The 13,892-nt window shown below is 53.6% G+C and overlaps 2 protein-coding genes across 3 annotated transcripts; one reads left to right on the forward strand and one right to left on the reverse strand.

The window, feature by feature from the left end:
- Positions 1-1,320: 1,320 nt before the first annotated feature.
- Positions 1,321-10,448, forward strand: PRICKLE3 (prickle planar cell polarity protein 3). 2 transcript variants are annotated; one of them, XM_004713144.4, is made up of 8 exons: positions 1,321-1,377; positions 1,977-2,160; positions 4,644-4,757; positions 5,497-5,634; positions 7,473-7,676; positions 7,764-7,950; positions 8,769-9,068; positions 9,548-10,448. In XM_004713144.4, exons 2-8 carry the CDS (start codon positions 2,053-2,055, stop codon positions 10,135-10,137), a joined length of 1,641 nt encoding a protein of 546 aa, XP_004713201.2. In that variant the 5' UTR covers positions 1,321-1,377; positions 1,977-2,052; the 3' UTR covers positions 10,138-10,448. The 2 variants fall into 2 exon arrangements, with proteins under 2 accessions (XP_004713201.2, XP_045144231.1); XM_045288296.1 differs by having other exon boundaries at positions 1,344-1,377; positions 7,473-7,950.
- Positions 10,449-10,553: 105 nt separating this feature from the next.
- Positions 10,554-13,636, reverse strand: PLP2 (proteolipid protein 2). The gene is made up of 5 exons (XM_004713145.2): positions 13,442-13,636; positions 12,216-12,374; positions 12,029-12,124; positions 11,159-11,249; positions 10,554-10,981 (listed from the first exon to the last, which is right to left on the reverse strand). The coding sequence occupies exons 1-5, from the start codon at positions 13,535-13,537 to the stop codon at positions 10,959-10,961; spliced, it is 465 nt and encodes a 154-aa protein (XP_004713202.1). The 5' UTR covers positions 13,538-13,636; the 3' UTR covers positions 10,554-10,958.
- Between the last annotated feature and the right edge of the window lie 256 nt (positions 13,637-13,892).

The raw sequence follows: 13,892 nt of genomic DNA on the forward strand, positions 1-13,892 counted from the left end.
CCTGTTGGACGCAAGGATTCCATTAGCCTGACCTGGTCCGGCCTGACCCTGCCGGGGCGCGCCATGTTCGCGCGTGGGTCCCGGAGGCGGCGCTCTGGGCGCACGGTGAGCAGGACTCAGGGAAGTGGGGGGGGGGGATAGGGGTAAACTGAGGCCTGGGGCAGGGGGTAGGGATAGGGAGGTACTCCACCGGTGGGTCAGTGGAACCCCCAGCCCCAAGGTTCCCAGACGGGGGTGGGGGTGGGGGTGGGGGGGATGGAGAGGGTGGGCGGTGGCTCTGGGGCTCCTAGAGGTGTGTGGATAGAGGAATTTCTAGATCTGGTGGCCCCAGCTCTGTAATCCCCTCTCCACCTACCTTTACCAGACCCCTGAAACATGGTGACTCCCCAGGTGAATTATGGGAGGGGATTCTGGAGGTCAAAAGACTGGGTCTTGGGGTCCTCCATTGTGCAGAGACTCCTGAACTTCTGAAGGAAGGGGGACCCTGTACCCTTGGAGGTACATAAAGAAGTGGGGTCCTACCTTTTGGGTTACCCAGTGAAGGTTTAGAAACTGGAATTTCAGGGGATAAATGACTTTTAACCCATCCCCCACCCTCCAGATAAACAGGGAGCTTTTGACGTCCTACGTAGGAGGAGGTCTCTTCCTTTGGAGGCGATCCTGTGCTGGGGTCAGTGGCCTCTGGTTTGGGTAGTCCAGTGAAGCAGTGAATAGTCCTAGGACCTGAGGAAGGCAGCAGGGGTGGGGGCTTCTGAATGGAAATATTTCTTGGGTATGAGAAGATATATTGCGAAAGGGAGTTTCTGGCCTAAGTCATTGGGGTCCCTGAGCTCCTGAGGGGGGAAGGTGACTTATGTGACCATCCCCAGAAAGAGTGGGGTGCCAAACTCCTGTAAATTGTGGAAATTGGATGATGCTGGCCTCATGGATGGGGAGGGGGCTGCAAATGAGGCTTGGCTGGGGGCACTTAGTTAAGGACTCTGTCCTTTGTTGGGGAGAATACTTGGGGTTCTTGGGGAGGTATTTAAGGTCTGGAGGGATTGAGGCTGAGTAAGAGGGTCCTAGGTCCATCTGAGAAGGGGAAGTTCACTGAGAAATGGGCATATAGGGAGGTGGACTCAGCTGCATGTCCCCCTCCTCCACTCTCCCAGAGCTGCCCCAGCCTGCCCAGCTCTGCCCTGATGGAACAGGCCCCAGCGTGTGGTTATAGCTATGAAGTAGAGAGGGGCGGGCCTTGACTTCTCCCTCTCTGTCCTTTGGATCCCACGTCTCTCCCGCCCGCCCACTACAGCCTCCAGAAGCGGAGGACCCAGACCGTGGCCAGCCCTGCAACTCCTGTCGGGAGCAGTGTCCTGGCTTCCTGCTGCATGGTTGGAGGTAGGCGACCCGCCCCCACCCAAGGCTCCATCTTATTCAGAGCTCCGCCCCTGGGGAAAACCTCCAGGGCTTAGGCCACGCCTCCTGTGTGGGAAAGAGCCTCAGGCTCAAATTCAGAGTCCCGCCCCTGACTCATTTCCCAGGAGTCCAGCTTCTAGGTGAGTCCCACCCACTACTCACACCCAAACCGGGTAACATCCCACCACTAAGGAGATCCTCCCACCTCCAACCCTCCACCCTGTAAGATCAGAACTCTTTTCCCAGACCCAGGGTCTTAAGATCCTATCAGAATCCCACACTCAGAAAGTTTCATAAGAGAGCCCAACACCTCCTACCTGAGGGCTATCAACAAACCCTGAGCTCTGCCTGTAAATTCAGAGCCTCATCACAGAATAGAGCCCACCCCTAGGGAACGTTCTCCACCAGACTCACAGCCAAGATCCCAGCTCACAGGCCTGTCCCTGAGACCTGTCCCCACTCCAATCCCATGGATGATAATCCTCCACCCGTCCCTGTCCTTCAGTTGGACTTCCTTGGTCTGTTGAAGGATCCAGGGGACAACACAATTAGTTAACTGACCCCCATCCCAAACCCCTTAGAAAGATCTGCCAGCACTGCAAATGCCCCCGGGAGGAGCACGCAGTGCACTCGGTGCCCGTGGACCTGGAACGCATCATGTGTCGGCTAATCTCAGACTTCCAGCGCCACTCCATCTCGGACGACGACTCGGGCTGTGCCTCTGAGGAGTATGCATGGGTGCCCCCAGGGCTCAAGCCTGAGCAGGTGACCAGAGGCTGGCTACTCCCTCTTGTTCTCCAGTGGGTTCATGCACTCACATGCCCACGCCTACTCAGATGTGCTATGCTGTTGGGGGAGGGGGTGTCCCAGGGAATATAGCTAGACTGTAGGTGTCCTTCTGACTTTTCGGTGATCTAGAGGCAGCCAACTCCCATATTTCACTGGGGACCCCAAGTGAGCCCCAGACCAGTTCCTCAGGACCTGTTCACCACAATCCTGGTCTGCTTACCTCTGACGTTACCCCAGCACTTTGTTCACCCCATCTCCATCGGTGCCTTCATTCAGCAAGTACTTATTGCATGCTGGCTGTGTGTCAAACACTGTCCTAGACACTGAGGATAGAGCAGTGAACAACACCCCACCCCTCACCCCCAAATGTATCTGCCTGCCAGGAGGTTAGATTCCAGAAAGGAATGGCAGTCCAATAAGAAAACCTGTAAATGTATGTCAGGTGCTGCAAAGGTGGGGTGGTGGAATGGAAGAGACTTGCATTTTAAAGAGGATGCCCAGGTAGGCCTTTCTGAGAAGTCGACATTTTAGCTTCCCTGAAGGTGGTAAAGAAGTAAACCATGCAGTGTTGGGGTAAGAGCTATCCGAGTAAATGGAATCGCCGGTGCAAGGTGAAAGTGTGCTTTGCATGTATAGGAACCTATAAGAGAGCTATAAGGCTGGAACAGGCAGAGGGAGAGGGGAAGAGTGGTTGCAAGTAAGGTCCGAGAGGTGACAGGGGCTGCAGAGAGGCCTTTGGCTTTTACTCTGAATGAGAGGAGAGCTGCAAGAGGGTTGTGAGCTGAGGAGCCATGTAATCTGTCTTATGATATAACAGGATCTCTGGAAGCTGGGTATAGGACAGACTATAGGGGCAACAGTGGAAGTAGGGGAACTGGTGAGGAGGCTATTCCGATGGTCCAGGTAATTGATGATGGTTCTGGCAATGGAAATAATGAGAAGTAGTTCAATTCTGGAAATAGTTTCAAAGTAGAGATCGAGGATTTGATTATGAGAAGGAGAGAGGTCAAAGATGACCCTCAGGATGGACTTGCCGGTAACTGATACGGAGAAAGCCAAAGCAGGAGCACGTTTGAGGGATGCTATCCTAAGTTTCATTTCAGGCATCTTGAGTTTAAGATGCCTGCTAAACATCTAAATGGTGGTTTGACTGGCACTCAGGGAGAGCGCAGGGCTGGAGATACGTCCTCGGGAGCCATTAGCAACAGGGTCGCCATGGGTCAGAATTGACTAGGAGGGAGTGAGAGCCCAATACTATTACATACACCCGTGAGATTAATGGGATTCCCAAGAGAATAAATGTAGATAGAATCAAAGAGATGACCAAAACCTGAGCCCAAAGACCCTCTCACATTGAGAGGTCAGCTAGTTGAAGAGGAAGGAAAAGAGAGACCACGAAGGGGCCACCAACATGGTAAAAGAAAAACCAGAAGCGTGTCCTGACAGCGGAGGGGCGACAGTGTTTCCAGGAAGAGGGAGTGGCCAGTGGGTCCAGGGCAAGTTGGATGAGGACCAAGATTTGAACAATGATTTTAACAGTGCGGACGTCATCGGTGACCTAGACAGATGCCGAGAGGGTAGCAGGCTGAAGGGAGTGGTCAAGAGAGAATAGGACTCTTGGAACTTAGAACAAAAAGAATTTTCTTGTGTGGGGCTTCCTTGACTAAGAGATGTGAGTGGGTGGTAACGTCCTCAAAAAATCCTACAGTACATTCAATGGAGTTTTCATGTCACATAGCTTAATTAGCTGAAAAAACAAAATTGCACCTTACTGAAAATAGTGCTCTCAAGGGGCAGGTAGGCATGATTCTGGGGATCCCATTGCACACAGTCATTAAGCATAGATTTGGATGGAAGAATACATGGAACCACATGGCTTTTCAAACAGTCTTCCCTAAAGAGTGCTTCTCTTAGCAGCTCTTTGGAGAGGATTTGGGTAATAGGCAGTTCAAACCTGGACTATAACTACTGTGCTTTGTTAATTAAGTGTAGGTGCAGTCACCAACATCCCATCCAGCGTGCGCTCAAATTGAGTTGTGCAGTGAAAATTCCTCAAGTCAAAAGAGAAAAACTGAAGAAATTATATCAAATGGACTTCCAAAAATTATGTATTTTTAATGTTCTTACCAATCGAACTTCCTTCAGTGATGTTGAGAGAGGGAGAGAGAAGGTGAGGAGAGAAAATAGAGACCGCAAATGCAGGTAACTCCTTTGAAGAGCTTTTCTGTAAAGAAAAGGAAGATGGTGCGACAGCTGGAGGGAGAAGTGGAGACAAGGCATGAGAGCACTAGATATATTTGCAATCTGACAGAAATGATCCAACGTGTTGGAAGGGGAGGGGCGGGGGGTGGAAGAAGTTCCTTTCTGCTAACTTTCTGAGTCCTAGGAAGCCACCATCAATTGCATGTCAGCTCACACCTGGTTTCAATTGCTTCCTCCTTTTCCCCATGCCTGCCCAGGTATACCAGTTTTTCAGCTGCCTCCCAGAAGATAAGGTCCCTTATGTGAACAGCTCTGGAGAGAAATACAGGATCAAGCAATTGCTGCACCAGCTTCCACCACACGACAGTGAGGTGAGAAAACAAAAAGTCCAACTTGCTGCTGCTGAGTGCATTCTGGCTCATGTCAGCCCGCTAGGGCAGAGGAGAACTGCCCCTTTGGGTTTCCAAGGTTAGAAAAGTTTGTCAGAGCAGAAAGCCTCATCTTTCTCCTTCAGAGCAGCTGGTGCTTTGAAACTTGTGGTTAGGAGCGCAGCGTGTAACCAACTGCGCCACCAAGGCTCCTAGCAGAATGTGAGCCCAAGAAAGAAGCCAAACTCGCTACCATTGAGTCGCTTCTGACTCAAAGAGACCCTATCATTTTCCCCACAGGGCGGAACTGCCCCATAGGTTTCTGAAAGGAACTCTTGATGGGCGTAGAAAGCCTTGTCTTTCTCCTGTGGAGCAGCTGGGGTTTTCAAACTGCTGACCTGTGCTTTGCAGCCCAACACATGACCCACTACCTCACCCAGGCTCCTTGTAAGGAGCACAGCAGGGCAGCTAGAAAGAAATGGGCGAGGTCTCAGGAGCAATTGGTGAACTGACCTGAAGAGAGTTGATGTGAGCGGACAGGGCAGGCAGAGGCAAGCAGGGGACACACCTTGGCACAACCACAGGTGGGCCTTAGAAGAAAGAAGGGAGGGGCACTTAAGGCAGAAGGCACCTTCTAACTAAACAAAAGCCTAGAAGTAGACTTTTGAAGGGTGGATGAAATTCAGCAGACGGGGGAACCTGGAAGACCCAAACACACACACACGTTCTTTACTCCCCCTAGGCACAATACTGCACAGCGCTGGAAGAAGATGAACAGAAAGAGCTCAGGGCCTTCAGCCAGCAGCGGAAGCGAGAGAACCTGGGACGGGGCACCGTGCGAATCTTCCCAGTGACCATCACTGGAGCCATCTGTGAGGAGGTGAGCCATGGAGGGCCTCTACAAGTGAGCAGTGGCTTTGCTTCAAGCCCCAGGGTGTGGGGGCCATCTCCAGGCCCTCAGGACAGGAGACCTGCCTTAGACACTAGTTAGGTCTCTAGGGGACCCTCTGGTGGAAGACTTCATCCTCAGTTCTCACTGTTAGCTCAAGTCTATCTTCAAGGAAGTCCTCCTGGGTGGTACCTTCTCTCTGGCTTCCTCAGCCAACTCGGGCATTGATGTAAGCATGGACTGTCTCTATGGCCCTCCATGTCTCTTATCGACTCGCCCATAAGAACCAACACAGTGGCAGAACAAGTCTCAGGTAGAATTTGTCCCCAAGGTCCGTTTGGTGAGTGGGATCTTTCCTCTGATCTTGCCATTTAGATGAGGTCTGTCACTAAGGTCTTGGTGGCTGGAGACAATCTCTATGGCCCGCCCTCGCCCACCCCAAATACACACTGGGTGTGGCTTTTCTTTATGGTTTCCCACATGCCCTGTAGACAGGACTTACCTTTAAGGTCACCCACAATGTCTCAAAATCACCCCATGGCACAGCCAGTCACAAAAATGTGCAGATGGAGGTGAAATGTGATGAATAGTAGTAGTGTCATAACGTGTCTACTTCAAAGGGGGATAATGACCAGGATCCGCCCAAAGCTGAGTAGATTCCCATGAGGTGGAGGTCAGACATACTTCCACCCTCCAACTTGTTTACCATTTCTGACACCAGCCATCCCTTCCACAACACTCGCTACTTCTCTTGTGGTTCAATGTGTTGTCACCACACAGAACTCACAAATTATCCTGACAGTGAAGTGGTTGATTAAGGAAGTACCAGGCTGCAACTGGGCATCGGGATCAGGAAGTACATAGGCACAGCCTCGTTTCTTCAGCTCTCTCAGCTCCTCAGCTTTCTTCAGCCTCCTGAGACAGACCTCCCACTCAGCGCCCTGAGGAGAGACTGTTCTCAGCCCTTCCAGAACAGGCTCCTGCCATCTGTCACTACTTATTCTGCCGCTGGGCCCCTCCCAGATCTGTTCCTGTCTTCAGTGTTATAGCCCTAGAGCCCATGTTAAAGCTGTTTTAGGTTCCCTGCCTCTAATCTGTTTTGCTCTCCCATCTCTTCCTCCTGCTCTGCCCACTTCCAGGTTAGGAAAACAAGCAAACAAAAACCCTCTGCAAGTAGCTGCATATAGACACAAGCCCTTTGTCAGTTTCAAGACATGGCCCTCCTACCAGGATCACAAACTGACCAATCTCCTCTTGGTAGGCCACAGATAGTTCTTTTGCATAGCTCATTGACCAATCCCTGCAAGGTGCATACTAATCACAGGGCAGACAGCAGCCCAGGACCAGCCAAAATAAACCGTCAAACCACAAGTTGTTTACATCTTAGCAGGAAATGTAAATCAGCCCGGCCAAAATTAACAAGCCCTCAAAAAACTGCCATCAAGTCAATGCCGACTCACAGTGACCCTATAGGGCAGGGTAGGACTGCCCCTGTGAGTTTCCAAGACTGCAATTCTATACAGGAGTACAAAGCCCTGTCTTTCTCCCTCGGAGTGTCGGGTGGTTTCAAACTGCTGACCTTGCAGTTAGCAAGCCAACATGTAACTGCCAGGCCGCCAGGCCTCCTTAACAAACCCTCTAGGTTAGAAAATTAGGGCAAAGGGCTTTCAGGGGACTTGGGGGCCGGGATGGGTGAGGGGGGAAATCTCTCAAGCTCTTTTCCTAAAGAACCAAAGCAAAGAGGCCACATAAAAAAAATCTCATCACAATGACTCCATCCATCTCATCGAACCCTCTTGGTGACTGCAGTGGTGTCTCTCCTTTGGCAGTGTGGGAAGCAGATTGGAGGTGGGGACATTGCAGTATTTGCCAGCCGTGCAGGCCTAGGTGCCTGCTGGCACCCTCAATGCTTCGTGTGTACCACGTGTCGGGAGCTGCTCGTGGACCTCATCTACTTCTACCATGCTGGCAAGGTCTACTGTGGTCGTCACCATGCCGAGCGCCTGCGCCCACGCTGCCAGGCCTGTGATGAGGTGCGTGCCTCCTGCCCAGGGGCGGGGTGGAGGGGGCAAAGCCATAGTCAAGCCCTTCTGACAGCCAAAGATGGCCTGCACCCCCAGATCATCTTCTCCCCTGAGTGCACAGAAGCTGAGGGCCGGCACTGGCACATGGGTCATTTCTGCTGCTTTGAGTGTGAAGCATCCTTAGGAGGGCAGCGCTATGTCATGCGTCAGAGTCGACCCCACTGCTGCACCTGCTACGAGGCCCGCCACGCGGAGTACTGTGATGGCTGTGGGGAACATATTGGTGGGTAAACATAGAAGTGGATAAAGGGGTGGGTGGATAGCTGGGTCATTCCCCTACCTCATCAGGATTTTTCCTGTCCTCCAGCCCCCACTTTCAGTGTACCCTGTACTCTTAAGTCTAGCCCTATGGGCCTTGATCATTCACTCTGTACTCCATTAAGCCAAGAATTGTACACTGAGTCCACCTACCCCTCCCAAACCAAATTCACTGTCATCCCTTCGATTCCAATTCAGGGGAGCCCCAGTGGACAGAGTAGAACCGCCCCTGTAGGTTTCCAAGACTCTTAACTTCACAGGAGTAGAAAGCCTCCTTTCTCCCTCGAAGACGTTGGGGGCTTGAACTGCTGACCTTGCAGCTCGCACCCCCAAATGGAACCCACTATGCTACCAGGTCTCCTCTGTCTACCACTAAAGTACCCTCTAATTCACAGCCTTGGGGTAATGACCTACCCTGTAAGACTAGGTCTTGCCATCAGCCTAAGCTAAGTTTTTCTCTTATAAGTCACACACTGCCCTCTATGGCTACCTTGTACCATCAATGCCACCCCTACCTTCTAAGTCCTGCCCCCCTCCAGGTCCAGCCTTCTACCTCTTCCTTCTACCTGAAGCCACCCTTAATATCTAATGCCAACCCCCCCCCCCCCCCAGGGCTAGCCTTCTGGGAGGAGCTTTCTAGGAAAGAAAAGGGAAGCAAGAAGGAAAATGAGGCATCCTGCCCCCGATTCTTCACTTCCTCCAGGGAAAGGCCTATTCTGGCGAGGGTGTTGATGTGCCCGGCAGGGAGGACTCAGCCTCAGTGTTCCCTCTCTCACCCTACAGGCCTGGAGCAGGGCCAAATGGCTTACGAGGGCCAGCACTGGCATGCCTCTGACCGCTGCTTCTGCTGCAGTCGCTGTGGACGCCCCCTGCTGGGCCGCCCCTTCTTGCCCCGCCGTGGCCTAATCTTCTGCTCGCGCGCCTGCAGCCTCCGGCCTGAGCCCACCGCTCAGGGGCCTGGCCGCCGCAGCTGGAGCGCAGGCACGGTCTCCGCATCAATGGCGACCTCCACAGCCTCTTTCTCTGCTGTCGAGGGCGTGTCGGATCCCAACACCAAAGGCACCAGTACAGAGCCGGCGCCTGGTGAGCTCCCTCCGGCCGCGCCCAGCCTCAGCCCCGCCTCAACCTTGGCTCTTCCCCTTGACTCACTGGGGCCCTGAACCTGCCTCCTCCACTTCAGACGAGGCTCCACCTCCGTCGCGTTCCAGGCCCGATCTACACCCTTTTGTGAAGCTAGTTTCTTATCCCTGTCCCTTCTGTACCAAACTTGTCCTCAACCTCAACTTGACTCTGCTTGAGCCCAGCTTTCTTCTCATTTCTTCTACCCATCCACATTCGAACACAAAAGTGCCTGTCCTCTTTATCCTAGGCCATCCCCTGACCTCCTGACCCAGCCCCAAACGCCAGTCCAATTTGTGTCCCTACTTCCTACCTGAAGCGCCCCCACCATCCTGCTCCTCTCTCACCCTTACTCGCTCGTTCCTGGGGTGCAAGGAAGCGGGAAGATCCTTCCGCAGGCCTCCCCACAGGAGGGTAGGCAGGGGACATCTCTCTTTTTCCAGCTGCAGGTCCTGAGGAGCCTGCCCGTTTTCAGCGGGGGACCCCACACCGCCACTCCATGCCCGAGCTGGGGCTTCGCAGTGCCCCTGAGCCCCCTCACCAGCCAGACTCGCGCCCAGAACACAGTGCCTTTGGCCGCCAGAGCGGCCCACGTGTCAGTTTCCGAGACCCTCTGGTATCTGAGGGAAGCCCACAGAGGACCTTGAGCGTGCCCCCAGCCCAGCGCCGCAGGCCGCGCAGTCCCCCACCCCGGACCTCCAGCCACCGCCGCCGACAGCATCAGCATCGACAGCATCAGCATCGCCATCACCGTCGCCTTCCCGGCAGAAGACACCATCAATGTGACTTAGGTTCAGGGTCAGATTCAGGATCTTGCTCCAGCTCGCCTTCCAGCCCCAGTTCTGAGTCCTCAGAAGATGACGGATTCTTCTTGGGGGAACGTATCCCTCTGCCCCCGCACCTGTGCAGGCCTGTGCCAGCTCAGGACTCTGTGACTGAGACTGCCAATTCATCACCCCCACTCCCCCTCGGGGATCCACGCTGCCCTGGGATTCCTCGCCAGGCCCGAGACAAGAACTGCATAGTGGCTTGAAGTCGAGTCAGTTCAGGGGGTGGGGGAGTGGGTTCTGGGTGTCCATTTTGGAGGCAGAGTAGATCAGTGTTTCTCAGAGTGCGCATGTCACCCCACCCTGGGCGACCCAAGGGGCTGCAAAAGCAGATGCCCATACTTTATCCTGGATTTTGAGCTACAGTGCAAACGTATTTAATTGCCAGGGAGGTGCTGAGTTTTGTTTCGCTTTTTTTTTCTTAAAGGGGGGCTGTAGGCCAAAGAAATTTTAAGGTCCCCTCCCTCCGTTGTGTTTGTACTACTGAAGTAATAATTTAATATTTTGTTGTAAAATGGCCTGGCTTCATCTCCTTGCTTCAGAACACTCTCCCACACACACACTTTTCCCTCTCCTCATGCTTGAGATTTATCGACATTTCATCAAAAGATCAATTGATTCATTATGTTTTCCAACTATCAATTTATTATTTATTTATCCCTCCATAGAAACACCCACCCACCCCCACCAAAAGAGGTTATTTGGAGAGAGAGATCACAATCTGGAGCTTGAAGTATAAAATCTGACATGCCCTCTGCCCTCATATTGGGGCTTAGGTGGGGCATGTTCCAGGTAAAATTGTTCCAGGTGTGTCTGCCTTTCCACACTGTAAAAGGAAAAGAGGGACCTGGGCACACCCAGAAAGGTAGCCACACCCAAGAGGGTTGGTTGGCAGTCTGGAAGACAAATTCTCCCAATAAAGACACTTTTACCTCACACGGGGCTGGGGTTGGTTGGGAGTGTGGTGGGGGTAGGGAGAATGTAGGTTGTTGTTTGCAGCTTGTGACCAGGTCTAAGGGCAGTTGGCCTACACCGGACCATCTGCGGGATCTGCAGGGTGAGAAAAGAGTAAAAGCATTGACTGGATGTTTCCATTTTACAGACAAGTCTATGACAAGTCAGGCCTTGGGCCAAAGCCATGAATACCAATAAGGGAAAGAATTGCCATTCATGCCCTAGGGAAGCCCTTTCTCTCCTCTGCCTCCTCAGCAGCCACCACACACTTACCAGTGGGCGCTGCTGTATGTCTTTGCTGCCGAAAAGGGAAGGTGAAGTAGGCATCGTAGCCAAAGAGGCACATACCAATTAGGCCCAGCACCTGGGGGAGAAAGGAGAGGACAGGAATGAAGGTAACTTGGATGGATAAGGCCTATCAGACTACTCAGCCTCTAACTTCCTGGTATCCACCTCTTCCAGTGACTGCCCTGTGCAAGTGAATCAAGCCCCAGGCAAGAACGCCTGGGGGCACCAGGAAAAGGCAGGAAACGATCTACACTGCCACCCCACTCCCAGTGCCTCTAAACACAGGGTAGCCCCACCAGGGCACCATATGCAGGGGTGCCACATCCACACTGTGTATTTATTAAGACAAATCTTCAGCAGATGATAATATATGCATTGAAAGAAGGACCACCTGTTGTTGGTACTTCACACAAAAATCCCTGTGTCAGTCAAGGGACAGCCCTTTACAGCAAATGCTGATCTTAAGAATGAGCTGAGAGTGAAGCACCAGGCTTGAGCCCGACTGGTCTGCAGCAAGGACACTTGAGACCCCGAGAGCAAACATAGAACTCGGTGGGTCACACGTTTTCTTCCAGAAGCAGAAATGCCCCCCTAGATCTGCAAACCCCTCTCCCTATGATTTGAAGCTGCTTTCTGCCTTTCCCAGGAACCCTCGGGACATAGTGGTTAAGCTTTAGGTCCCAGAGCCCCAAGTGCAGTTCAAACCACCAACTACTCCTCTAGAGAACAATAAGACACTTTCTACTCCAGTAACGAGCTAGTCTCGGAAACCCATAAGGGGCAGTTCTGCCCTGCCCTATGGGGTCGCCATTGGTCAAAATGAGCGTCCTGTTTTGTTTGGGGTCCCGCCTTTACCCCTGCGATGATTTTGGAGTGGTTTCCTTTCTCCACAAGGGCAACGATGGAAGTGATCAGGAAGAGGATGGCTGCGATGAGCGCTCGGAAGAAATCCTGTGAGGTGCGAGAGGAAGGCCGTGAACACCCCCCGGAACAACTCCAGTTGCCTGGTGCCTCCCCAGCCACCATCAGCCCCCCTTCTCACACTCCAGGGCCAGTTGATGAACTGTATCTTGTTGTGCAGGTCACACATGTAGATGACAAAGAAGACAGCAGCCAGGATCATCTCAACCACGGACAAGGAGGAATACGCTTGGGCGCCGGCCGAGGCGCTGAAGCAGATCAGAATCACCAGGCACAAGATCTAGAGGGGCGACACGGGAAAGGTCTTGATAAGCTCCCAAGACCGAAGAGGGGTCTAAAACTCACATGTCTTCCAGGGCTGGGAATGTGATAAGCATTTAAATTCTGTGCTTCCTGTATTGCAAGCATGGTGCTAACAGCTTTACAAATAGGAACTCATACAATCATGACAATAATCTAATTGTGTATATTAATATTATGAATATCTCTAGTTTATAAATGAGAAAAGGGAGGTAAAAGGAGGTCAAATGACGAGCTCAGGGTCACCCAGCTAGTAAAGGGTAAAATTGGACGTTTCAACTCCTCCCCTTTGCTCTTTTCAGACCAGGGTGGCTGTAGGGAGTGGTGCGGCAAGGTGTTTTGTGAGCACCACAGCACTCGCTCCGAGGCCCTGAGGAGGCGGGACAAACGCGTCCCCCTGCGCCTCCCCTCCCCCCTGCAATGCCTCGGGAACCGGGAGTGACACCAGAGGGCAGGGCTCTCAGTTTAAGACGACACACTCCTTTTACAAGTGTCTCCAAGGTACTGTTAAGGGGGAAGGAAACTCGGGCTTCCAAGTGGCCCCGAGCGCCAAAGGGCCTCCAGCAAGGTCCTAAAAGTACACGGAAGAAAGGAAAGAGACAGAGACAGAGACATGGGTGCCTTTCTACAGAGACTAGTGCGCGGCGGGGGAGGGGCGGAGTGTGGGGCATCCCAACATGCCTCGCCCCTGGGCACGCTGCCAGCCCGCCCGACAGTGCACAGGCCGCGCCACACCCTGCCACCGGAGGCCCCCCCCACTTCTCAACGCTAGAGAACCCTTTCGAAGAGTCCATGCGGGCTCCCCTCACTCGGTCTCCCGCATGCTCTGTTGGTGCCCGGCTCACGCCGTGGGCCAGGCACACCCGACCACCTTCCCCACCCACTCGCCCTGCGCCAAATGCCAGGCCTCTGTCAGGAACCCATCCACCCGTGTCCCACGGCCAAGCACCTTCAGTGGCGTGCCCGCCTCGCCCAGGACCGCACAGCTCCGCGTGTTCCAGCCACCCCACCCCGCCTTGGCCCACCGGCCTGCCCCGGGACGCTCACAATCTCAGCAAACAGGAGGATTCCCTTTCGGGTGCGCGCGAAGCTGGTGCAGGCAAGCCAACAGCCGGGGGCTGAGAGACGCTCTGAGTCGGCCATGGCGTGGACCGGAGTCCTTTGGGGGTGCAGACTGGCTCGAGGACGCTGCACACCCAGCGGTAGTGCCCGACGTCTGGCCGGGAAGGGGGCCCCCAGGGCGAAAGAGGGAGTGAATCACCGCGCGGAACCCAAGCGGGCGGGGCTGAAGAGGCCGGACCAGGTGGCTGCCGCCCCGGAAGCCCCCTCGCCCCGCCCTCCAAGGATACTCCTCACCCTGCCAAAGCCCCCGGGGCACCCCAACTCCCGAAAGCGCCTGCCTTTCAGGCTTGAGATGGCCGGAGAGAAGATGCGATGACCTTTCGCCTTTTGTCGTGCGATAGAGGCTGCCTCCACTCAGAACCTCGGGAATCCCGAC

The sequence above is a fragment of the Echinops telfairi genome, unplaced genomic scaffold (assembly GCF_000313985.2).
Source record: "Echinops telfairi isolate 266 unplaced genomic scaffold, ASM31398v2 ScPeMD7_19;HRSCAF=73, whole genome shotgun sequence".
Lineage (NCBI taxonomy): Eukaryota > Metazoa > Chordata > Mammalia > Afrosoricida > Tenrecidae > Echinops > Echinops telfairi.